Raw genomic sequence first — 25,983 nt, 5'->3', positions numbered from 1 at the left:
AGCAAAGTTTTCGAAAGATTTATTGGTAAAAAAAAATTAATATCGCATTTTTTCAAATTTCATTTCGTTTTAAATATTTTGCTGTACAATGGAATGGAACGAGCATTCAATTTTGCATACAAAACTGCAAATATGTAAAATAGAAAATATATTTAAATGCCAGTTTTAAATGCATTTTCAACACACACAAAACAAATACAGTGTGGGTGATCTGCATATCAGTACAGTACACTCCCGAATATCCGGTTCAGGATTATCCGGCTTCCGTACTTTTATCGTAATTAAATGAGGAAAGCAAGGCGTTGCATTGACAACATTGCCAAAGCATTGGAAACCGGCCTCTACTCCGATCCTCATGTGCAAACTACAAGTTGTGATAGGAAAAGAGCAGCGTTTTGCTCGTTGTTCATTGTTTCGTCAGTGTGTCAAGGACATAGTACATACAATATTCGTAAATTAATTTTGGGTTGTTTTTTTATAGTATACCACAGTGAAGATTTCAAAATGAATGATAACCGAAAAAAAGTTGTAGTGACTATGGAGGAGAAATGACGAGCTATAAAGTTACAAGAATCTGATATAACAGCAGAAACCGGCAACTGCTTCTATGATTCACCAGGTCACATTCATATTTTACTGGCTCCCGATAGATGGAAGGCTTAGTACTCAATAAGAAGTGAGCAAATACGTATTATAGCAGTGACTTTTGGTATAAAAGCTTTGTCTTCTGGTATTGGTGGGCAAAGAAATAAATTCATAAAACTTCGGCCTTTCTAGGTTTTTTTTTTTTTTTTTTTTTCCGGCATACCTTTCCGCCACATTAGGCCGGATACTCGGTAGTGTAATACATATTAAATATGTCAGTTTAAGTTACTGAATCCCAAATTCATAAAATGGAGCAGATTTTGATTGTATAACCGCTTCCATTTTTCCCCTCATTTGCACACTGCATGATTTAATTATGGAGGATTTCGTTCTAAAAGCTCCCAAAATTCTTAAGAAATTACAATAAATTTTTCATATTATTTTCTTATTAATTATTCTTATTATTAAATTCTTATTAGCTTAAGAAAGCAGGTAGCGGGTTTATGTAGCTCAAACCGGATAAGAGGCAATGCATGACATTTGAATATTTTCTGTAATCCTTTTATAATTCTTCGTTTAAAACTTTAATAATAAGAAACACAAATCTTAGTGTTTTTTTTTTAACGTTTGTTTCTAAGTTGACTTTAGTTTCTAGTTGATTTAATATGGTTCGTGACAACCAATTATTTAAAAGCTTCAGATATTACTGACAGAATTTATTTTTGAATAAACATTTGCGATTCAAAATCGAAATACTTACGCAGTCATTAAGAAGAGCGTTTGCTAAATAGCCAAACAGCAAAAATAATTTGTAATATTTTTAATATATCACAATTCTACAGCAAACGAAAATAGTGTCTCCGTGCATTACTTCTTCAAAAGCAAACATCTTTCATCTCACCCTAGTTTTTGTGAAATCGTAGTCAGCTGGCGCAATCATAAAAAGTTTTAGTTTCTGAAAAAGTCAATATTGCATGAAAAAGCATCAATTGTGGGATCGTGAATTTTAATTCAGATTTTTTATACATTTTTCCTTGTTAACAAAGAATTTACTTTTCATTATTTAGCTGTGCTGTACTTGAATAATAAGTGAGATGGCTCTGTGCGGAACTTTTGTGGCGAAATGATTTCAAAAAACTTCTTGTTGCACAGCTATAATTCATTCAAGAGAATTCATTGATGGTTGGAAACACTTCCGCTAACGATAAAAACAAGAAACGTCGCATTTTTTTTCCGTTCGATTCTAAGAAGCACTTAAATCTATCGGTCAAACTGAGTTCGAATACATTGATACTAGCATTTTATACGCAATCGCAGATAATATTTTTAATCGATCGCTCTAAAAATCTGATAAGGGCGGTAGCAGTTCGAAACTATTTTTGCAATCGAATGAATTATGAATATTATAGGAAAACAGATAAAATTGGAACAATCTGACAAAGGGAGAGCACAGGCAGGAAAAGTAGTAGGAGTCCAGTATGAGATTTAATATAATGTTAGTATACCTTTAGGATGTTCATTCCTTAAAATATTAAAGCGCAACAACCCGCCAATTTAAGAAAATGCCCTTCAAACTTTTATATATTAATAACATGTCACGAGGCTAAGCATCTAGACAGTGCAGTTGGTAAGATATTGGCCAAGCGTGAAGGAGACTCGAGCTCGGTCTTGAACTAGTGTTTTATTTTTTTATTTGATTTCTTTTAAAATGATTTCAAATAAATTTAACAATGTACAAATAATTTTAATATGTTTTTCATATCATATGCAAAAAATAAATGCTTATTCCTTTAATTTTTGAAATATAATTTATTTTTTAGAATATTCAAAATTATTAAATTACCAATTTAAAGATAGTTTTAGAAAATATGTTACTCATTTTTGTATGCAAAACTAAAAGTTTTGAGCCGGCGCCCTGCCATAGGGGTAGCGCGTCTTCTCAGTCATCTGGGCGTCCCGGGTTCGAGCATGGTTGTTCTATCTGTGAGGTGTGTGAATGTGCCCCCTTGTAAAAAGGAGTTGTGCAAGCGAAGTAGCTGCATTGTATTTAATGAAGTCCTAGTTGACGCTACTGAAAAAATAAGAGACGCTCGCTCGGCTCAAATCGCTGACAGATAACTGCCAGTGGGCTTGTAAAGTGCCACAACACGAAAGTTTTATCTCTTAACACTTGAATTATAATTTAATTTATAAAAAAATAATTATAAAAGATGCATTTTTCAACAAAAAATTATAAAAACTATTTAAATTAAATTAATAACTTACAGATACTTTCAATTAATATGTTTCTAATTTTTTTAATGCAGAAATTATGTTCATTCATACGATACTTGAATTAGAATGAAATTTTTAAGTGTTAAAATAATTGTAAATATAATTTTAACGATAGAAAATGATTTAAGTAATTATTATTATCTTAAAACCATTAAAAATTTTATATTTTTGGATTTTAACGAAGCCGTATCTATATCGAAACGAAGTATATTTCTAACTTAACGAAGCCGTATTTATATCGAAAATTAAAGAGAACAGCTGAAAATTTATTAAATATAACAGCAAACGTTGTCAATATTAACACTCAAAAAGGAAACGAAGAAAACACTTGTTAAATTATGGAATGCATAGGCAGATGGTCCAAAAATTTTACATTATGATATCGTTTGCTTTGTACACTACCCAATTTACTGAATAAAGGCAAACCATTTTGAAAAAAAGTGAAGTTTGTTTTTTAATCGATATCTGTAATGTTTCTCTAATAGGTAATAACTATAATTATAAAAATGTATCAAATCTCGTACTTAAAAATGCAGCATTAACATCGATAATTATATATGAAAACTTTATCTTTTCAAGCAAATATATCTTTTCAATTTTTTTTTTTTAATTTTAAGATAATTTGCGTTTGAAATACCTTTATTTTTGAGCGTTAATATTTTTAGGTTATCGCTAAAAAGGCAAAATTTGTTTAATTTTTAAAAATTTAATATTAAAACTTCGAAATTTTTTTTCTAAATTTCACATTGTTTCCTCAAAAATATATTTATACTAAATTTAATAATCAATCGCTGAAAGTATATTCAAGTCATTGAACACGAGTATTCAAATCGGATGACTGAAGAAAATATTCAAATATGTCGTTGCCGATTAAATGACAAATCGTAATCAAGCAAACAACAAAGAAAAATATTCACCTAGTTAAAAATTAAAAAAAGAAAAATAGATTTAATAAATCTGGAGTAAAAGAATGAATAACATACAAAATGGAAGATATTGGAGAAATATCCTTCTTACTTTGCAAGGTGAATCAAAAACGGGGAAAAAACACACGTTATTTTATTGAAATGTGATTTTTTTAATTTTTTTTAAACAGATAAGTAACATTTTACTCCAAAAACTTACCTAAAATGTGGACTATTTTTCAATAAAAGAACTTTTTAGACAATAAATCTATGGTATTTATGTATGCAATGGTAATTCGTTTGAAAGCAGTGTAGTTTTGGGATGATAGAGAAAGTTTTACTTATAATCGCCTTTTATCCAGCCGGTAAGGAGACTACTATGCATTTGTGCTTACTATATTCCATATACTAAATGAGAAAGTGTATAACCAATAAATAATTAATTCTTATCAGATTACAAATTCAAAAAAAAAAATGCAACAGCATTGAGCCTATAAAGAGAACCAGAAAAGTTTAAATTTGTGATAGTACTGCTATTCTTTAAATTGGTGTTTTAAAGTTGATTTAACCCTTTAAAGGGCCATTTTTTTCTAGTCATATTATGTAAAAATATTTTTAGGCTTGAAATTAGAATAAGAAAAGGGATTCATTTAGCTTATTAGATAAATTTAATTTGATTAATTAATGATTAAGTATCAAATCAAGACACATCATTTTGTGTAAAACAAAGAACTAAAGCATCCAAGTTTCTGTCTTTCTAAAAAAATTTGTCAGAACTTATGCCAACCTACATAAATTCATACGAAGATTGATAAATTTGGTGGGAAGCATACTTCCCACGGCCCTAGAAAGGGTTAACAGCCCATCTCATAAAAGCATAACATCCGCTTTTTGGACTTTCTCTAAGTTAATTTTGGTATTTCAAAACTATCTCTTTAGCAATTAACACTTTCTTGTAACCCATTTCAATACCAATGATCTCACTTAACTATATTTAAAGTTAAAAAAAAAACAAAAAAAAAACTTTTTTTTTTTTTTTTTTAAATGATTATAATAAAATACCAAATATTTTTGTGTTCGCAGTTATTGAATTAAACAAAGGAATCAAGAAGAAATATGAAAAAACTAATGAAACTCAATGACTTTCGAATAATGAAAGCTGCTATATTTCAAGAAAGTTACGAATTGATAGTTCAAATATTAGTTATGATTATTATTTCGACATAAGTATAATATTTTATTAAAAATATTATATTTTGTAACATTTTTTACATACATTTTTGTAAAAATCCATTGAAAAACAATTCTGGTCTCATTTAATACAATGTAGAAATTATTCATGGCATTAAATATCATGACGCATTTCTCCAAATCTCATTCTTGTAGATAGCGTTTAAAATGTTGTAACCTCTTCTTGGAAAAATTCTTATCAGTAACACAACCGGCTTTCGAAATGTCTTCGATTGACAGTTTTATGACCGGTATCGGCCATGCAATCGATTTTCGATGCCTAGGGCCCCCCAGGTTGAAAAGGAGCCGCAGTTTGGTCAGTTAAAAAAAAATACATAAATAAATTTATAAAAAATAACACATTCAATGAATTATAGACTTTATTTATTTCATTTTGATTGTTAAAAATACCTGCAGAGTAGTAGGAAGTTGCAGATTAATCAAACAGGAGAATTCAGTTTCAAACAATTATATATATTTATTTTTCGGAGCAATAAACAAGTCGTTGTATTAGGTGAATAATTATGCACCGCATTATTTTTCCGAGTACAAAGGGTTAACATTTGTTGAAGCGTAATCATTGGTTATTTCGTTGCGAAATACTTCATTTAACAGGTCTTATAAAATAATTAATAGTGTTATATTTCTTTAATTTTTTTTTTATTTCAGTATAATAAAGAAGAAAATATTTGTGTTTATGTCTGTGTGTTGACGCTCCACAGGATAGATCGTTTGACCTACAGCTATCAAACTTGGCAGGGCTGGCTGCTAATATTTTAGAGGGGGAATGTGCAACCTCAGACCGATTTTCAATACTTTTGAATAATTAAAAATTAAAAGAACATCAAGAGTTCTTTGGTCATAATGTTGGAAATTATAACAGTGTAAAAGCAATTTTTGTATCACATTAAAATTCATATTATCTTTTCAATGATACATATGGTTTTACCGTATAATTTTATCACAATTTCTCATAAATCTTTAAAAAATATTTCTGGTATATTATCTAAAAGTAAATTTCGCACAAAATAAAAAAATCTACACGTACATGCTATGCTTGATTGGGAGAACGTGTTGCCATCATGCTGACAAAAGCTCTAATTAAAAGATTAAGTTAAATTAAATAAGATCGAAGGAATACATAAAATGTAAAATTTATAACTTTCCAAAAGAACAATTATTAACTGGAAGCAATACTATATGCCATTTAAATCCTTTTAACTTAGAAAAACTGAATTTTTAATAAATGAGAAATTTTTATTGACTAATCCCTTGACATATTGAATAAATTATATTAAAAAAATTCTTTATTACACAAAAGACTTCAATGTCTAACGATTCTCTTTTCTAAACGATTCGTTTTGTATTAATTGAAGATTAAGCAGTTCAGTTTCAAATTCAAGTAAAAATGTTAAGGAAGATGACAGAAATGGAAGGTAATGTGTAGTGCAATCAATAGAACTGTGTAAGGCTTCTATAAATAATGCGAGTTATATGATTATGGAAATTTGAAGTTTAAAAATATTTTGATAAGAAAGTCATTAAAACAAGAAACATCAAGTATTTAACTGAAAATTAAAGCGATCATTGATCCAGGATGATCGGCGAAAGCCACAAATACCTGAAAAAATTTCGGAGAAATATTTAATTTTATAAAGCCGCAATCAGCATCTCCCCTTTTTTTATATATATATATGTAAACAAAACTGTGGATTTCCTTTAATTCAAAACTATTTTTTTAATGCATACACCTCGATCTATGATAAAATTTCTTAAAGCTGTCACTCATCCTATTAAATAAATGTCATTCTCTATATTTAAAATTTCCAATTTATCATAAATGATAATGGTAAAATTCAATACATCAAAAATCATTGACTGCAGCGGCATCTATCTTTCGAAATAGAAACTAATCGACTAGCACAGAATGCCAAAGTATGGTATGGCACATCTCAATAACAATCAATTCCCTACACACAGCTTTAGAACTATATTTCTGATTTGTTTCCTCCAAAAATAAATTTTAGAAAATAATAAACTATCGAAATTTTGTATAATTTAATCCGTGTTAAAAATTCAAAACAAAATTAAACAATAAAACACAAAGTTAAGAATTATTAATATGTTTCTTCAGTAAAATGCATTACTAATTTTGCAAGATAAAAATGTTTCTCCTAATAGAAAAAAAAATATATAATATGCAACTTAATTATTTTTTAAATACTTTTAATATCAATTCAAAACTATATGATTAAAATAAAAGTTTATTTTAAAAATAATTTTTTCTTTGCTTGCAATATTATAAACTATAACACTAAAATTAAGTTTCTCAGGTACAATTTTAGTAAATAAATGAATGAAATAAAAGTATGTTTAAAAAGCAGAAAATATAAAATTAAAAGAAGTACTACAGAAGTATAAAAAAAGAAATAATATAGACTTTTTTGAAAATCAAGCAATATCATCATAAAAAAAAAGTCTTGGATATTCATCAAAAGTTAAAATATATTATAAATGTGAATAAAATTACAATTTATTAACAGGCATTTCTATATGGGTGCTCTTTTTTTTCAGTTTTGTTTTGACACTCATATTTTCAATAGAAAAGTTAATTTAAGTAAGAAACTGAGCATATTAAAAAAGTTATAAATCAAAAAAGTATTCTTAGATTAGGAATGTTACTAATTATCCTAAAAAATATTATTAATTCAAATTAGAATACTAACTATTTAAAAAGATTGTATCATATTTATAGATTATATGTGCATTAGAACATTTATTCTTTAATATCCAGAATAATAAAAGAAAGCAATTTCTTCACAATGAAATTTTATATGACTGATTATTCATAATGAAATAAATGTAAGTAGATGAAAACTTAGACGAATTTGGTAGAATAATTGCAGCATGGTGTGAATACATTCAATTTCTGGATATGGCTTAAATGTTTTGCATCTTTTTTTTTATCTCACAATTAATATGCATCTTTTTTTTTATCTCACAATTAATATCATAAGAAATAAAACTTAAAAACTGGAAAATAAAAAAAAATATTGTTAACAATGCATTAACAAACACTGCTTTTATCATTCAATCATAAACATGGGAGACAAAGAAAACAACAGTTACTATCTAACAACAAACCCCTCACCTACATTAATAATTTATTACATTACAAATGTGATTGCAATTTATTTACAGCTTTCCTATGTCTCATTTTTATTTTTAATTTGAATTCCAGGAATTTGATTATTTAAAAATTCCTTTTCAATGCATTGATAAAAATGAATCTTTAAAACAATTTTTCATATTATATAACAGGATATCCTCACCACCACCAAGTATCCAGTTTATTGATCAACAGCTACATTTTATTATTAGACAACTGCTTTGAATAGATGGAATGAGTGTATTAAATCAACTAAAAAAATTTTTTTTGTTAACCCAATTGCAAATAAATTTGAAAAAAAATCAAAAAATTATAAAATATTAGAATAAAATTAAACTGTGTTAAATATAATTATGTATAGATATGATGATATGCAATCACGAGCTATAATAAATTAAAACATTTACATTTTCACACAGTTACTAAAGTAAAAAATTAATCTAAAATAAATTGTTACCATTAAAGTTCATAAAAATAAATCGGATGAATTGAGCCACTCATGTATTTAGAATGGATGATGATTCCATATTTTAAAAAATTCTTTTACATAAACCTCTAATAAGAAAAAGGGTAGATCCAAAATGAGATGGATGGAGTCTGTGGTGACAGACTTCATGGCTATCCAAGAAAGAAACTGGTTCACAACTGTCACAAATTGTAGAATGCAGTGTTACAGAATTCAGAGGAAAGCACTGGCCCACCCTAGGCTGTCTAGCCAAATATGATGATAATGAAATTGTTAACATGTTGAATGAGTTAAAAATAGCCACTGAAAAAGGAAAGCAAATTTGCCAATTTTTTAAAAAATGGAGTCTTATGTCACCACAAAAAGATTAAATCAGGTACTGCTAATCGAATGTATTATAGCATTAATAGAAAAAATACATATATATTTTAAATGCAAATCTACTTGTGAATTATATGCAAATTTTTATTCTCTCAAAAGTAATAAAAGAACCTTTTAAATTAATAATCAAACCTGTCTCAGGTAACTGTTTATTTTCTACATCAAAAGTGCAAACTCCTTTTAATTTCTATTTATATAAATCATTTGCAGATAATTCCAAATACTTTTTCATTAAAGATTTTTTTTTATTTAAATGCAACTCTACAATAAATAAGTCAGCCAAATTATAAGGCAATAGCAATCAATATATAATAAAAGCGAACTATAAAGTTGAAAAATTCCAAGTCATTATGAAAGCTAATGTAATGCTTCCTTTATGTATTTTTTAAATAATTTATTTGGATTAAATATTAAAATTTGAATTAAATACATTATATGGTTATATTTACCAGAACAAAGTACTAAAAAAAATTTTAAGTTAGTCTTTCCTTACTAATAAGGGATAAGACCAGCTTTCCAAAGTTCAATAAAAATTTTTTTTAATTAAACTTAATTTAAATTGATCATGCTACTGTTGCCTCCTCCCCCTTACACCCATAAATGTAAATTAAAAGCAATATAAAAGCAACACACAAAAGACATGATTCATCAGTAATTCTTCTTCCCACTCTTCATTGTTTCACACAGGAGGGAAAATAAAAAAAGGCAAAGATGAAAACAGCATATAGCCATTTTATAGGAATGTTATTATTTTTGATTAAATAATCATCTGACAGATGAATTTTTCCAAAATGTATTAGTTCTTCAATATGATTTAAATTTAAATACAGAAAGTTTTGTTTCTGATAATTCAAAAAGCTAATTTGATTATTTTTTTAACTCAATTTTAATTGCTAAACCTAGATAGCATTGAACTGAATGTAACTAAGTGTAACATTTTCCATCAAACTAAATTGGTCTGAAAGAAGAAACAGACAAAAATAGACAACCTCATACATGCTGATATTATAATAAAAAAGAGGTTAGGGGCTTTAAAATGAATGTATTTTCCTAATTCAAACGATCATCTTACACAAATATTTTGTAGTTCGCTTATATGAAATCTAAAAGGATCTCATTTGTCATGCTCCACACAAAAACCTACAAAATCTTTTAAGGTAAATCAGCAGATTTCATCTTGAATATTGGCACTATTGGGATAAATACTCATTAGATATTTTGCAAAATGACAGTATCTCTAAAGATTGAACATTTTTCTTTAGTTTTAGCTTTTAAATAATAAAAAAAAAGCACTCAATCGTTTTAGCAGCTTTACATAACCCATAAACTAAATTTCACACAAAAATAAAAGCAAAGAAAATAGTAAATCCAATAAAAATAAGAACAACTTGGGATTATCTGAAACTTTAGAATTTGAAAAATATGTTTTTACTAATATTAAATGTCTCTTTCTATCAACATATTTCATTATGTGAATAATAAATCTATTACTATATCAGCAACAGACTTTTAAAAATTTACATAAAATAGAATTCATTAGATAAAAAGCCGAATCTATAAAAATGAATGCTTTTGTGAATCTACTCATGTATGTATGTTGTTATTCTACAAGCCGAGAAGAACCAAACTTGACACATATATATTTGGGAAAGTGGGAATATACACCTCTGAGTGAGTCTTTTAAAATTTCATTTAGAATTTTTTTTTAAGTTCCAAAACATTATAGCAAAAAAGAATGATTTTTATGTCATCTTTTAAAAAAAAAATTGTCTTTTTAATTTTCTAATTTCATAGTTGTGCAAATTTTTATCAAATTTCAGCAATTTTTTAAAAGTTTTTTGTTTAATTTCCAACAACTCTGAAAATTCAACTTTGTTTTTACCGATTCTTCAAATATTTGATTTCATAACTTTCTTCCATTGCTGAAAGCTAGAAAGGAAGGATTCTATTTAATCTGTGAAGTTTATAAGACAAATAAAAAAAAGTGAATTTACGATGTTGTGAAAGCTAGAACATAAATAAACTAGAAATATATATTTTAATAAAACTATGATATCATAGACCTGGTCTTCATTAAAAAGATTCATGTATACAAAGAACTGAGCATAAGTAGGACAATTACAATAATATGGCTTTAATGTCTGACAATTAGACAGAATCAAGAATGTGAGGTTATATTAAAAGATTTAACTGATATCAAATATAACTAACATCTTGGTTGTGTTAAATAAACATATAAAGTCCTGACTAATATTAAACAAATAAAAGGAAAATAGTACTTTTCTGATAAAGTCACAGCATTTGTTACCTAGCAAAGTTTCACATTGGTATGAATGCCACATTTCTTTCAATAGCATAGTGAAAAAAAAAAAAAAACAATAACACTTTTATTAATATTTTAAAAAGCACTTTTTAATTATTTTCCTAATAATAAGTTCTTAATCTTTAATCCAATATAAAAATATTAAGCAAATCAACAAGTTAAGATTTAAAACCAGGTAGTGTCACTTACAAAAATCAAAATTTAGGTAAATCAACCAACTAAAGCATAATTAAGTATTAAACATGTAAATGAAAAATAAAATAAAGTACACAGCACTGATGTTTTTTTGTTTTTTTTTTCAATATTGGCTAACATTAAAAATTCAACAAATATATGTCATTTTAAAACTTAGGATTTTTGTATAGAAAACTATGATTATATTGCAATAATAACAAATTGGACGTTATCACTAAGAAAACAAATTTTAGTTTGATGAAAACACTGTATACTTTAGTCTAATCAAATGAAAAAACTGCAGTTGGTGTAAAATTCCATGTTTCCCTAAGTACCAATATTAAACAGTGTGTATTTTTTCTATTTTCAAAAAGAAGGAAGCATATTACAGAAATAATAAGTGATATAGGATTCCCCAAATAACATTAACATTTAAAGTGTAATCCTTTATTTAATACCATATAATGATTAATTATTAGATCTTAATTGTATTAATTCCAATGCCACGTTTTATTTTGCTTGGATGCTATATAGTGTGTTTATTTTTAAATAAAGTAAAAGACATACAAAAAAAAAGTAAATTTATTTAACTATTCAATTTATAAATTTGTTTTAAAATTTAGAATCTTGCAAATTAGCATTTAATTATTACAGCATGCATAAAAATTTTCTGTAAATATATTCAGCAAAATTATAGATTAAAACAATTTTATGTATAGGAGACTCGCATGCAGTAAAGCAGACTGATGAAAATTAACATTAATTGCTACAATAAATGAGCCAGACATGCTTAATTTTTTTTTCAAATTTACATATAAATTACATTCAATTTGAAACTATATAAACTTGAGTCTGCTGTACTATACCACTCACAACAAAATATAACAAGAAATAAATGACAAACGAAAAAAGGCAGTAAAACTTTTTATTATAACTTTAAATACAAAAATACAAGCTAGTAAGCAAAACATGCATGTACAGAAACTTAAAATAAATAACATAATTTCTGAATTTTAAAAAACAAAAAGCAGATTCAAACAAAATTTAGCTTTTAAAACATATAATTGCAAAAGAATAAATGTACTAAAAAGCATGGGATAATATTTTCGAATATAAAATTAAATAATGCGAGTATTTGAAATTAATGTAAGGTAAAGACTTTAAATTTTTAAGACTTTTTGTTAAAATATCACAGAAACTAAAACTTCTCTTTTCACACTGCAATAGGTAAAGCATAAAAATAATAATTTTATTATTGCAACACAAGAAGGTAAATTACAATATTTTAAGAACTCTTATGTTAATTTTAGCATCGTAATTATATTTTCATATTTCACCGTATTTACATTAAAATCCTTACCGGTAATAGTAAAATTTTCTGAATAGTAAAAATTTCATTAAAACATAGTAATATTCACAAAGTTCCAGATAAGATTATTTTTCAAAATTTACATGATATACCAAAGAGTATACTAAGTTTTAAAAAAAAAAAAAATCCTACAAAGTAATTTTTTATCGAATTCGAAGGAACTGTCAAAAATCAACAAATTAATTTAATTAAGACTTTTAGATATTTAAACAATTGCATACATACCAAATCAATTTTTTTCCCACTTATTTTTATCCCTCGTTTCCGCAGTTCTTGACGTAAATCGTCTTTGGACATTCCTTTATAATCCCGTGTTATATACTTCTGCTTTGTTTTGCTGGGCTTAGATGCAGGAACATTCATTTTAGGACGTCCACTTGTACTTTCCATTGCATCTAAATTAAGAAACTGCGTATTCAGATTGATGATATTCTACACAAAGAACTTAAATTTTGGTTTCTTTGGAGCGATTCTTTTGCTGATTCAAATATGATCTTGGAAATTCAATAATTATCGATTTGTTTTTCAGATTAATCTCCATTTCAGAACAGGGCAACTCACGAAGCAAACAAATTATAAAACAATAATCACTCACATCACAATAATAATTTCAACTAAAAAAGAAAAAGACTGTACTAATTAAACTCGAAAACTCCATTAGTTTTCAAATGTAAACAATATTAATAGGCATCACTTCGACAAGACGCCAAGAACTGAAAAAAAAAATTTTTTTTTCATTATGAAAACGATGATGCCAAATTTCAAAACAAATGTCAAATTTTAATGATAATATTTCTATGAAATATTTAAAAAAGGAAATAAATGTTTAAAACCATCAGAAGAATTTTTCGATTTAAAATGGTTTCAGTAAAATTTTTTGAATGTTTCTAATCGAAGAGTAAAATATTAAAAATTCGCTTTCCATGAACTAAAGATTTAAAATGCAGATTAAATAAAGTAGTTGCTTCTGGTATGATTAACCAATAAATGAACAGAATAGGGAGGCATTAACCAATGAGAGAATTATTAATTCTGCCATAGTAGAGGGAAATTAGAACTCAGAAGGGAAAATGACATTCGTTTCAACATATGAGAACGGAAAAGGAAAGCAAATATCGCTTTATACGAATTGTCATTTTTTGGATGTGGCAGAACGCTTTCCACCCGATAAAATGCAGAGGAAAAGATTTAAAAAAAAAATCCTTTAATATAGTTCTGTGATATAGAAATATTTTTTTTTTCTTTTTCACCTAGAAACTCTGTTTTCAAATAAATATCTATGTATGACAAAGATGATTGATAATAAATGCTTTTTTAATCAGATGTTATCACCAGCATTAAATCGACAAAATTAATTCATTAGTATTTTAATTTTACTTTCTATATTGTGCCCATGGGAAGCATATAAGTTAATTATAATAAAACTTGAGTCTTTAGAATAAGCTTCAACAGCGAAAATTTCTTGATTACTATTATGTGGGAAGCTATTTGGAATGATTTTCAGAAATATATTTTTTGGAATACCGGTAATCAAACCTTCTCCACTCCGGTTTTGCCTGTCTAAATAAAATAAATTTTGAGCTGAATACTGGAAGTGATCTTTGAAGAATATTTCTTTAAGACTTTGAGCCCTTTTTTTCTATTATTATTTTTAAGATTTTTATGGAACCAATAAACAAAAGCCATTGCAAAAAATAAACAAAAACCAATTAAAAACTAGAAATATAAGAACTAGCAACATATTCATTTTGTCCAAGACGTAGAACCAATTCATTCATAGATTCGTCCAATTCACTCTTGAAAAATTTTTCTGAAGATAGTTTCATATTATTTTCGAAGCCGATAATAATTTTGTAAAACGATTGTTCTAAATTTCTGTCTTTTTATAATGTACTCTTGAGGTGTTAACCAGTTAACTGTTTTTGACAAGTGTACTCGTCCCGGAAAATGTACAACAATTTGTGTTATGACGAGTTTATTCGTCAGGAGTAATAAATAGTAAATATAGGTAAATTTTTCCGACACAATTTAGATGCGCATTTTCCGAAGAGGTCGAAACAGTTAACTGGGAAATAGTTTTGCAAAATCAAATCTGAATAACTTTTTAAGATTCTGTTTCCTTCTTCTTTTGGGGTAAAATCATTACTATTTTTATCAAATCTTAATCAAAAAGAATCAAATATCTTTTTAATTTTATTTAGTTTGTCATCTTTTTTAATAAATATTTTCTTAATTTTATTCAAATTATCTGTTACATCTAAGTTTAGTAAATCTACTAAAACATGTTTATATTCTCCTGTTTCCTTACTATATTTAATTAAAAATCTAATTAATTCATCTTTTAGGTTGTTTTATTTTCAATTGTTTTAAAACATTTCTGAGTTTGTCTCCATTTTTTTTTTTTTTTTTTTTTTTTTTCGTATTTCAACAATTTTATGATTTTTCTTATTTTTTCTTTTGTCTTTAAATATTTTTTTAAAATTATTTTAGATCCATTTTTTGGCTTCGGAAATAAATCATAATCAAAAGGGAATAAATTGCTTTCTTTGAACTTGATTTTTGAGATCAAGATTTTTTTCAGGTTTTCGAATTCTTGATAATTATGTATTTTGCAATAATCTAATAATTCTTTTTTTGGTTTAGATTTAAAATATTTATCTTCAATGTTCCTTCTTCTTCTTTTTTTGTTGTTGTTTTATCTTCAATATTTTATTCATTAATGAAAGCAAATTTATGTTTCAATATTCTTAAATAATTTCTTATATTAAATAGTTTATAATATTCACCACAAATCTTGCATTTCATTAGAGATTTAAAAAATAATAATTTTAAAAATTAAATGTTGAAATAAATTTGTTTGTTTTCATCTGATCTGTCACAAAATCTGCGAGATCATTTTTTCTTAATCTCGAATGTCATCGAATATTATACGTTTCACAACATTCATATACAGGGTGCAGCAGAAAAACCCAGACAAACAATTTTTAATATAACTTGCTTAAAAATAAATACATTTATAAAATATAACAAATAATAACAAGAGTAGGCAAGAGTTAAGTAGACTTTTATTAATAAAAAAATTTAATTTGTTTCAAAGTGGTCGCCTTTCTCAGCAATGCAAAGGCATAAACGCTTATTGAAATTTTCAGCAATGGGCCGCAAATCTGCTACCTTTAATCCATCCCATTCCAGCCGAAGCCATTACTTTAGAGAGTCCAAACTGTTATGCCGTTTAATGCAAGTCCGAGACTCCGAAATGGACCATACACTATAATCACGAGATTGAGATTCGGTGAGTACTATGCCCATTCTCCAGATGATACTACGGCCAGAAAATTCGCCTTGCACCACTCTTCTGTCTTTTTAGCCTTATGATGCGGAATACATCTTTCATCTGATGCGGATTCTTGTTGAAACTCCCACTTTACATTGCCGAAGTGCGTTTGGCTCACGGAAATACAAGAGCTTCTAGAATATCCCGTTGGTACACTTTTTGATTTATTTTAACGCCCTCATCCCAAAAACCAGAGATGTTTTGCGCAAATTCCGCTCCAAACCATGACCGTCTTTGGATTTTTGCGATGATTAACAATTGCTGAAGTGCTTGGAGTGTCCTTTAGTTCTAGGAGTTATGAGCTTTTGGACGTTAAAGAGCTTCTCATTAGTGAAAAGGAATCTCTCTCGGCTCTGACTTGCGGTCCGTCTCAAAAGTTTTCGGCGTCTTTGGAGCCGCACAAGTTTGCTTTTTACAGTGAGAGGCTGAATTTTTTGGAACTTGAAAGGTTTTATCTTAAGCTCTGTTTTTACCATTCGTTGCGCTGATCAGTTCCTTATTCGAAGTTCACGAGCGATCTTTCTAATAGAAACCTTCGAATTTCATTTAATTCTCTGTTTGATAACCTTACGGCTAATGAAAGTGTTTACCCTACGTTTTCGTTCACTTCTTGGAAGCCGACCATCATTGCCAAGCTCTTTGAAATGATAGATTGCATCAGACACTATTTGTCGAGGCATATTAAGCAAAAGAATGACTTCATACTGTCATTTTCATTTTCCGTGCTTAAACAACTGTAAAATAGCATATCTTTTGCTTGGCATTGGAAAAAAGCCAAAAAACAATTTGTAAACTAAAAGATACATTATAAAATATGTTATAATTGAAGTGATAGACAAAAGGAAATGAACAAAAATTAAAAAGAAATTAATTAACTTCTATTCTATAATGTAATAACTTTGTCTAAGATTTTTCGCCGCATCCTGCAGTTGTTTCATAGTCATAAACTTTAGAACAACCTCCATTTATTAGGAAATTTTTTTAAGTACTTTTCTTACAGGTGCGGTTGACATGATAATTACTTTTTAAATGTCTTTTTTATGAGCATAAGAATAAGCTTTCCCACATTCACTGTTAATTTTTTATAGTTGATTTTAGAATTACAATCTTTCCAATGAGATTGATAATAAATGTTAGAGCGATTATCTTCTTTCTGTGAAAAGTATAGAAATCGCTTTTAGGTTTAAAAAGTAAACAAAATGTACGTCTTATAGTATAACTCCAATTATTACAATAAATTTTTTAAGCATGAAAATCCTTTCAGAATTTTGTATTTTTAGGATTAAGATAGTCTTTCTGTGTTTGGAATATTATACAAATCGCAAATTTTGCATTCATTATTATTACTTAACCTACTGTATTTAGAATTCACAGCAATCTAAATGGCTTTAGCATTCAAATCCTTCTATCTTTAGAATTCACAGCCATCTATATGACTTTAACCTTGAAAATTATTCTATTTTTCAAAAAGGATTATCAAATGCAAATTCGCGATCTGCTTTATTCGAGATGAGCATTATTATCGACTCTGCAACATAGTTCATGCTACCAATTAACATAACTGTAATATAAATTTGTTCAAAAAATAATAATAAAAGTCTAAAATATTTAAATTAGAACATATGACTTATAAAATATCATTTATACAAATAAAAAAATAAGTAAACAATTTTTCTTAATATGGGGAAAAAAAAAAAAACATTAATTCCGATTCCGATTTATTTTAAAGTTCTTTGATTCATGCTGCCATCTAGTGACAAAATATTATACTATCTTTAATTTTGCATATAATTAGATTTGTTTTTAATACTTCATAATTTATAAATGGCAGGGTTTAATATATATCCTTTTATTCAAAGTCCAATGGCTAATTTGTAAATCTTTAATAAAAGAGATACATGTGTTAAAATGGTCTAAATGAAGTAAATAATTATATTTTATGCAACTTGCGTCAATAAATGCTCTAATGAATTACGAATGTTTAGCGTTGATCTATATACTAGTTCTCTGTGGATCATCTTTAACAGAATCTGCTTGAGACGCTAATATTTTAAATAAAAAGAGTTGCACTCCAATCACTAAAACTGATTTATGAAAATTTGAATTTCACTATTCAAAGAAAACGGGCGATTTTAGGCCACTTCATCGGTCATCTCAAAGATGATACTCCAATCAGTTCCCAGGATTTCTCAAGACTCATTGGTCTGATTATAAAAATATTTACTGTTCTAAACCATTCTGTTCGAAATTTTATAAATCAAGCAGATTTGAAAACAAAAGGTTGGAAATGCTCATTTATATATTTAAAGGCTGAAGTAGCAAGAATATTTCGCAGAATATGATACCTTAGGATCAAAAGACTGTCTGAAATTTAAATTTCATAATTTTTTGAAGTAAATTTATAAACGGAAACAAGGTAAAATATTGTTATTCACATCATTTAAATCCTTTTGAATGTAAAACTAAAAATTGCATTTTAAGATGAAGGTGAGGAATTTTGTTGAATAATTTTTGAGATATTACTTAAATAATGAAAATCATTCTGTAGTGCACATAAGATTTGAATGCTGAACGACTCTGTTTTCAGTACTCATATTTTTTTTTTAAATGCAAGGTTTCAGCAAGAAATGTTGTTTTATATTAATTGCAGTATAATCATTTCCACTTTAATTTAAATTTGGAATTTCATGAGAGCTGACAGAAGATTAGAGAGATACATAGTACATTATAGCTTAAGGTCTTTATAATAATATGTGGGAATTTTACGACTATCAAAAGTTGAACTTAAAAATATTCTGATGAAGAATCTATTAAAAAGCGAGTTACATAAAAATGTTTAATAATAAATTTTAAAGAGCATTAAAATTAGCGAACCGACTGGTCGTCGAAGGCAGCTTAGTGAAGTAATAAATTTGTTTTTCCTGATTCTGATGCTCCAGTAATTAATAAACGAAATGATTGAATAATTATATCCGTATCTTGATATGAATATACAAATTCTTCTTCTGCTTTATCTCAATTTTTTTTTTTTTTTTTTTTTTTTTTTTTTTACCATTCATTATGTAACAAATTCTTGTTTTTGCTTGTTGCAAATTCTCATCTAATAAATGAGTGAGAAGCAAGAATTAAAAATTTAATACGTATCATGGAATTAGATAAAGAAAAAAGAAGAACGAAGAAGAAGAATTAGGAGAAAAATTAGGAATAGAAAGGTCTTTAAAAAGATTTCATAGACCTGTTTCAGAAGAAATCAAAAAACAAGACACAATTAGGAAGCAATAAATACAATTTATTCAAAATTTAGTTGATAATTTATCAATTATTTCTCAACATGAATCATCCAAAATGTTAGAAAAATCAGATTATTCTTCAGATGTAGGAAATATGATAGATATAGCTGAAGGTTATCCCAACGTCTATTTTAATACAGATTTATATTTATGTTTATCAAAAATGAGAGTTTCGATTTACAACTGAGTTAATAAGTAAAATAGGAGAGGAACTAGATAAAATAATAAAATCAGCAAAAAAGTATGAGACGCTGAGTATAGTCATGAAAAAAACTGATGATTTAAACAAAGAAGATTACATCATGCAAATGATGAAAAAATACATAAAAGCTTTCAACGTTTTAAAACTAGGAAGAACTTATTTTGGAGAAGAGTTAGCTGTTTTAGAGACTTCAAATAAATTAACAGATAAAATTTTTAAAGGATATCGATCTAAAAGTAATGTATTAGGTAATATTATTAGGTAGATTAATAAAAGAAGGTATCATGACTAGTAATCAAGTGAAACAATATTATAATAAATGATTTATATTCAAAAGAAGATTAATTTAAGAGAGGACAGAAAGATAAATTAAAATCGGCGAAAGGAAAAAAAGAGAGGAACTTCATTACAAATTAGTAAATCGAAAGCCTCAAATTGCGTAATGTTTTTAACTCGGACACAAATAAATCAAATACAACAAGAAAAAAGATTTAAAATCAGTAAAACTGAATTAAAGAAAAAGGGTGCCATTTCTTATTCCAATTTTAATTTAAGTTTAGGACTCGTACCAGCTAGATGGGGAACTAAAAAAAATATTAGGCAAAATTTCTTGTTCTGGAACTTCAAAAAAAATTGGAAAGGGAGTGTATCAAAATTGGGAATTTGCAACAAAATGATTGAGGACAATATGAAAAAAGAGAAAGAATTTCGAGGTGTTTTTACATCAGATTTATTACCTAAACAAATGAGAAAATTTGAAAATGGTATTATTAATTTAGATATTTCAACAGGTTTAGGTACACATTGGATTTGTTATTATAGTGATCCTACATATGATTTGGGTGAATATTTTGATTCTTTTGGTGAATATGAATCTGAGAATATTAAACTTAAAAATATATCAATACAAACTAACAAATATAATAAAAATATATCAGATACAAGAAACAAAATCAGATACAATTCTAATTTTTTACAACTATCTACTTCAGTAAAATGTAGTTTATTTCGTGCAAAATATATAAGACACAGAAATAAGGGAAACTCTTCAATAGATGCTTTATATTCATTTACTCAAGAGTCAAGTATTTTTAACGAAAATTTTGTATCGAATAAATGAATGTAAAGATGTTAAAAATGAAATTAGATATTTAGGGGAAAATCCGTAGATTTGACAATGGAATTTTCCCCTCATTTAAAATTTTAAAAATTAGTTTTGAAACATTTTTAGATGGAAATGTCTTGATACAATATTAGCGAAAAATATAACACTAATAAGTTTAAATTAATTGAAGGAAGCACAGAAAAAATAGCAGGATTTCTGATGGTAATTACACTATTAAAGAATCAAACAGATAAATGATTAAATTATTTGGAAAAGATTTACTTATTTTTTTTTTTTGGTATTATTGATGATAGGTAAAAAATTTCAATTAAATTGGAAAAAAATTATAAAAGAGATTTAAGAAGTAGTAATCTGTGCAACTTTTGGGGTTTGAAGTTAGTTAATTATTTGACTAAATTATTTGATTTAAGAGCAAGGAGATCACTATATTGCGAATATTTCACAAAGAAAAGATAACGTTTATATTCATTGGGATATTGTTGATGGAACATTGATTAATAATTTAAATTCGCATGTCATTTATTCATTTATCAATACAAATCTCCTTGGAAGTCTAATATCTCATAAATTTGATGATTTGATATTTGTTCCAATGAATATAAATAATGTTCTTAGAATTAGAATGCGAATTATGAGCCAAATAATGAATTAATATATTTAAATCATGGAAGAGTAGAATGTAATTCCGTCGCTATGGACGCGGAAGATGAGAATTATCCTAAAAAGATTTACAGCTTATTGCAGTCAATTTTTTTTTCTAAATAAATGAATAAGCATAGATCAAAACATATATAAAAAAAGAGAAAAAAATACATGGCAGAGGATTTTTTTAAAGCCATCATTCAAGAAGCTAAGCCTATTTTAGAAGATAAAGCAGAGACATTTGTTCGTGTAAATTAAATGAAATATTTTCGAGAGAGAAGAAAGGTAAGACACTCGTTATTTTCAAAATAATGAAATTGAAAATTTTGAATATATTGAAATAGAAAGAGAAAATAAAAGCTATAATTCTTTAGAAGATGGTGTTTATAAGTTTGATATTTGTGGTGAAGATGATAATATTTATTTATTCTGAAGGTTATTTACATCAACAATTAAAAATTATGAAAAATAATGGTGATCCAATTAGAAATGAAAATATTACTTTAGTGAATGGAGGTGGTTTAGTTAAAACTAAAGAACTAATTTTTGGAAGTAATAAGATTGAATCAAATCATACTTATTGTTTGATTTTAGATCAAGTTTTAAGACGTATTCATTTTACAAAAGATTATGCCTCTTCAGAAACTGAAAATATAATGTTTTTATTAAGGTACAGTCGATGCAACAAATCAAAGTAAATAAAAATATGAGAGTGTTTTAACAAATCAGAAAAATATAACAGGATTTTTTTTAACAATGTAAAAATAAATAAAAAATATGGCGAAGAATTTGAAAAAAGGTATCATTTTGCAAAAAATGGCCAAACAGTTCATATATGGATTCCATTGAAATATATATTTGATATTTTTAATGAATATAAAAAAATACTGTATAGTTTTCATGTGATAATGGAATTTCAAAGAAATCATAGCGCGAATATGTTAATAACAGATGCAGTCAATCCTGATTTTAAAGTAGATGTTGAACACATAACATTATTCTTACCATATATGGAATTTAAAAATTCAGCAGCAGTGAGATTTAAAGAATTAAAAGTTTTAGATTCATGGATTGAAACAGATTGGGATCACTACTGAATTAATAAATCCAATGTTCAGTTTAAAGTTTCTAAAGGATCATATCCAATTCCAACCGAATTGGATGAAGTCTCAGCTGTTTATGTCATTCCTCAATATTCGATAGAAAAGAAGCTTATGTTAAAAATAATTTAGTATTTGATTATTTAGATAAAATTGAGTGTTGGATAATAGAAAAAAAAAGACAAGAATATCCTGATAATCATTATAAAATGAATTTCTCTGAGAAAGATTATAATCAACTCTATACATCTCTCTTATAAAGCTGGTTTAAATAATATTATTAGAGAAACCGGTTGTATGATTAATTATACTCAATTTGGAGAAATTATACCGAACTATTTGTTTCGATTTATCAAATTATAAAAATTTCACTTCTTTAGAAAAAAGAACGTTACAATTCAACTGGCGATTGAAAAATAATACTCAAAACAATTATATATTTTAATTTTATTTTAAAAGAAATAAATAAATGACTTTTAAATATATTTAAAAATTTAATTACATTTAATAGAAAAGAGGATTATAGCTAAAGCGATCGGCTACAATTTCATTCTTTATAAATGACTGCTTATTATCCTATTTTTGATGATGAAATAAAAGCTATTGGACCTCCAGCAATTGGTTTTAAATTAATAAATGATGGACATTATAATAAGGAAAAGAAAAGATAAAAAAAATCTACAAGATCTAGTTCATATAAGTGATTCAGCTACTAAATCATATATTGATTTGGTTCAGATTTAAAAGTGAAAATGGTTGAATTACAAAAAAATAAGTCTTGTTCGTTCAGAATATGGTGATTTCGATGCAAGAGGAAAAATTATTGGAAATGTTAAAGATCCGATTCATGATATGAATAGTGTCAATAAACAATAATTAGAAAAAAAAATGCTTTGGTTTTAAGTGAAGGAATTTGAGATACGAAGAGTATTCCATTAAAACATCTTCCAAATACTCAAGATAAATCTGATGCAACTCCTAAACAATATGTTGATAAAAAACAAAAATAAATGATAAAAAAACTTGGTAACCTTTTAAAATAAATATTAATGGACTGTATATAGAATGTAAAGATTTTTGAGATATTATAAAAGAAACTTTTGAAGGCCCAGGACATACAAAAGTAAATTTCAATTTGATGAGTTTAAAATTACCAGATAAAAATTTAAAATTATCGATAGATATGTGCATGAAAATTAACATATATTTAAAAGGTCCAGACAAAGATTTTCAAATAGAGTTACAACTCAGCAATTATGCTGGCGTCCTGGCTTAGGGCTAGCGCTTCTACCCCGTGATCAGGGCGTCCCGGGTTCGAGTCCCGGTTCGGACATGAATGTTCCTCTTCTGTGTTCTATCTGTGAGGTGTGTGAATGTGACCTTCCCTGTAAAAAGGGGTTGTGCAAGCGAATATGACCTTTGAAGTAGCTGAGCCGTACCTTTGGCCCTAGTTGGCGCTACTGAAAAAACAAGAGACGCTCGCTCGGCTTAAATCGCAGACAGATAACTATCATCGGGCTTGTAAAGTACTGTAATGAATAGCTTATCAGCCAGTTAACATCTAAACTACCCTAGCTATTGCTTTTGTATCATGGTCATATTACTGAACTGCGAACCACAAGGTTCCAGGTTCTATCCTCGCACATTACATCTCGCTACAGTACCGTAAGACACAGCGCAGCAACATTTCTATGATTTTGTGTAGAGGGATCAATGGGAAAGATTTGATAACACATTTTGTGGAAGGAAAACAAAACGATGTTATTTCGTTAAAAATAGTGCAGTATAATAATAATAAAATTGTCGAGTCGATTGGAGCGTAGTTTCTACATATCCTCTTCTAACTGCAAGTTTGTTCTGAGAATGAAATGATAAAGTGGATTGGGATTTAGTTTCAAGCTATCAGAGAAGTTCATTTTAGAATTTAAAGATAGCGTCAATCGGCAAAACATTTCAGCTTATCAAAGATTACCAGAAAAATTTATATCAGATAATGAAAAGTTACTAGATTGGAATGCCATTTCTAAATATCAACGATTATCTGAAAGTTTCATAGTAACGAATCGTCATAAAGTACATTTGCCATCCAATTCACAATATCAGACATTAAGTAATAAATTTATTTTAGAAAATGTTGGACAATTAGATATGACTTTAGTTTCTAGATACCAAAGTATGAGCGAAAATGCAATCGAAAACAAACTAACTTTCTGAATTTGTAGTTAAACCTATAGAAAAAAATAACAAATTGTAGCGTTATGATGAAATTGAGACTTTCCGATGAAGAATTTAATAAAGTTTATAGACGATTGAAATTATGGCATAGAGCTAAAGAATGTTTGAATAGAAATTACTAATGCAAAGTATTGATAAAAAAAAATTTCAAACTACACGGGCGTTCTAAATGAGCTCAACCTTATAAGTTCTACGGAAAATATCTCTTTCAGAAATTTAAGCGAACTTGAAATCGATAAAGAATATAATTTAATTGATATAAACAAATCAACTCGAAAATGAAAATAATAATAATAATTGCAGAATTAAAAGAAGAACATTTTGAGAATTATATTGTTTTCCTACCTGAAATATATAATAAAATTCATTTCATTTCATTCATAAAGCTTATTAAAAATAATAAATTGATTAGAATATGTCTAATTTTTAAAAAAGTTAATAGGATATAAATATATTTCATTTCTTTAAAAAAAAATAAATTTTTTAAAGATTTAAGAATATATATATATTGTTACGAAATTTCCGGGGTTCGTTTGGATAGTGGGGGTTATATGGTGTGAAGAACGCTCAATCACCAGGCGGCAGTAGAAAATAAAACAATGACGTTTATTTACACGAAGACGCACAGGACAGCACAAAGACGACAATTATATACAGCACAGAAAACGATTATCTTCAGCCGAGACGTGCAGCATACAAGAGACTCTACTGCAGACAGTAGCACACAGCTTAGTTCAGCACTAGCTTCACTCCGTCGCTGCTCCGTTTATCTCTGGAAGGCCAGTTCTTTACCGTCGGTTCCGACTACGACGACTCCACTGGTCCACGACTGCCCGGCAGCTGCGACTGCTTCCTTTTATAGGTCTCAAGAGGCGGGGCTAGAAGCCTCTCAACCAGTCAGCAACGTTCGAAGTCGCCAAATTCGTAGCCAAATGGTGGCCAAGTTTGTCGCCAAGCTCTCGGACCCCCTATGGAACCAACTATGCTGGGAAGCAGCATCACAGGTTCGTAACAATATATATATATATATATATATATATATATATATATATATATATATATATATATATATATATATATATATATATATATATATATATATATATATATATATATATATATATATATATATATATATATATATATATATATAGTGCAAAATATTTTTCTCATTATTA

The 25,983-nt window shown here is 27.3% G+C and overlaps 1 protein-coding gene across 1 annotated transcript in view; it reads right to left on the bottom strand.

Moving 5' to 3' along the window:
• Window positions 1-13,559, bottom strand: part of LOC129965583 (vacuole membrane protein 1-like) — a 62,267-nt gene extending 48,708 nt beyond the window's left edge. The window contains exon 1 of the mRNA XM_056079603.1: window positions 13,102-13,559. Coding sequence (XP_055935578.1) covers window positions 13,102-13,266 — 165 coding nt within the window. The 5' untranslated portion in view covers window positions 13,267-13,559. The remainder of the gene's footprint in view (window positions 1-13,101) is intronic.
• Window positions 13,560-25,983: the final 12,424 nt, after the last annotated feature.

The sequence above is a fragment of the Argiope bruennichi genome, chromosome 4 (assembly GCF_947563725.1).
Source record: "Argiope bruennichi chromosome 4, qqArgBrue1.1, whole genome shotgun sequence".
Lineage (NCBI taxonomy): Eukaryota > Metazoa > Arthropoda > Arachnida > Araneae > Araneidae > Argiope > Argiope bruennichi.
This window is presented reverse-complemented; position numbering and strand designations above follow the sequence as displayed.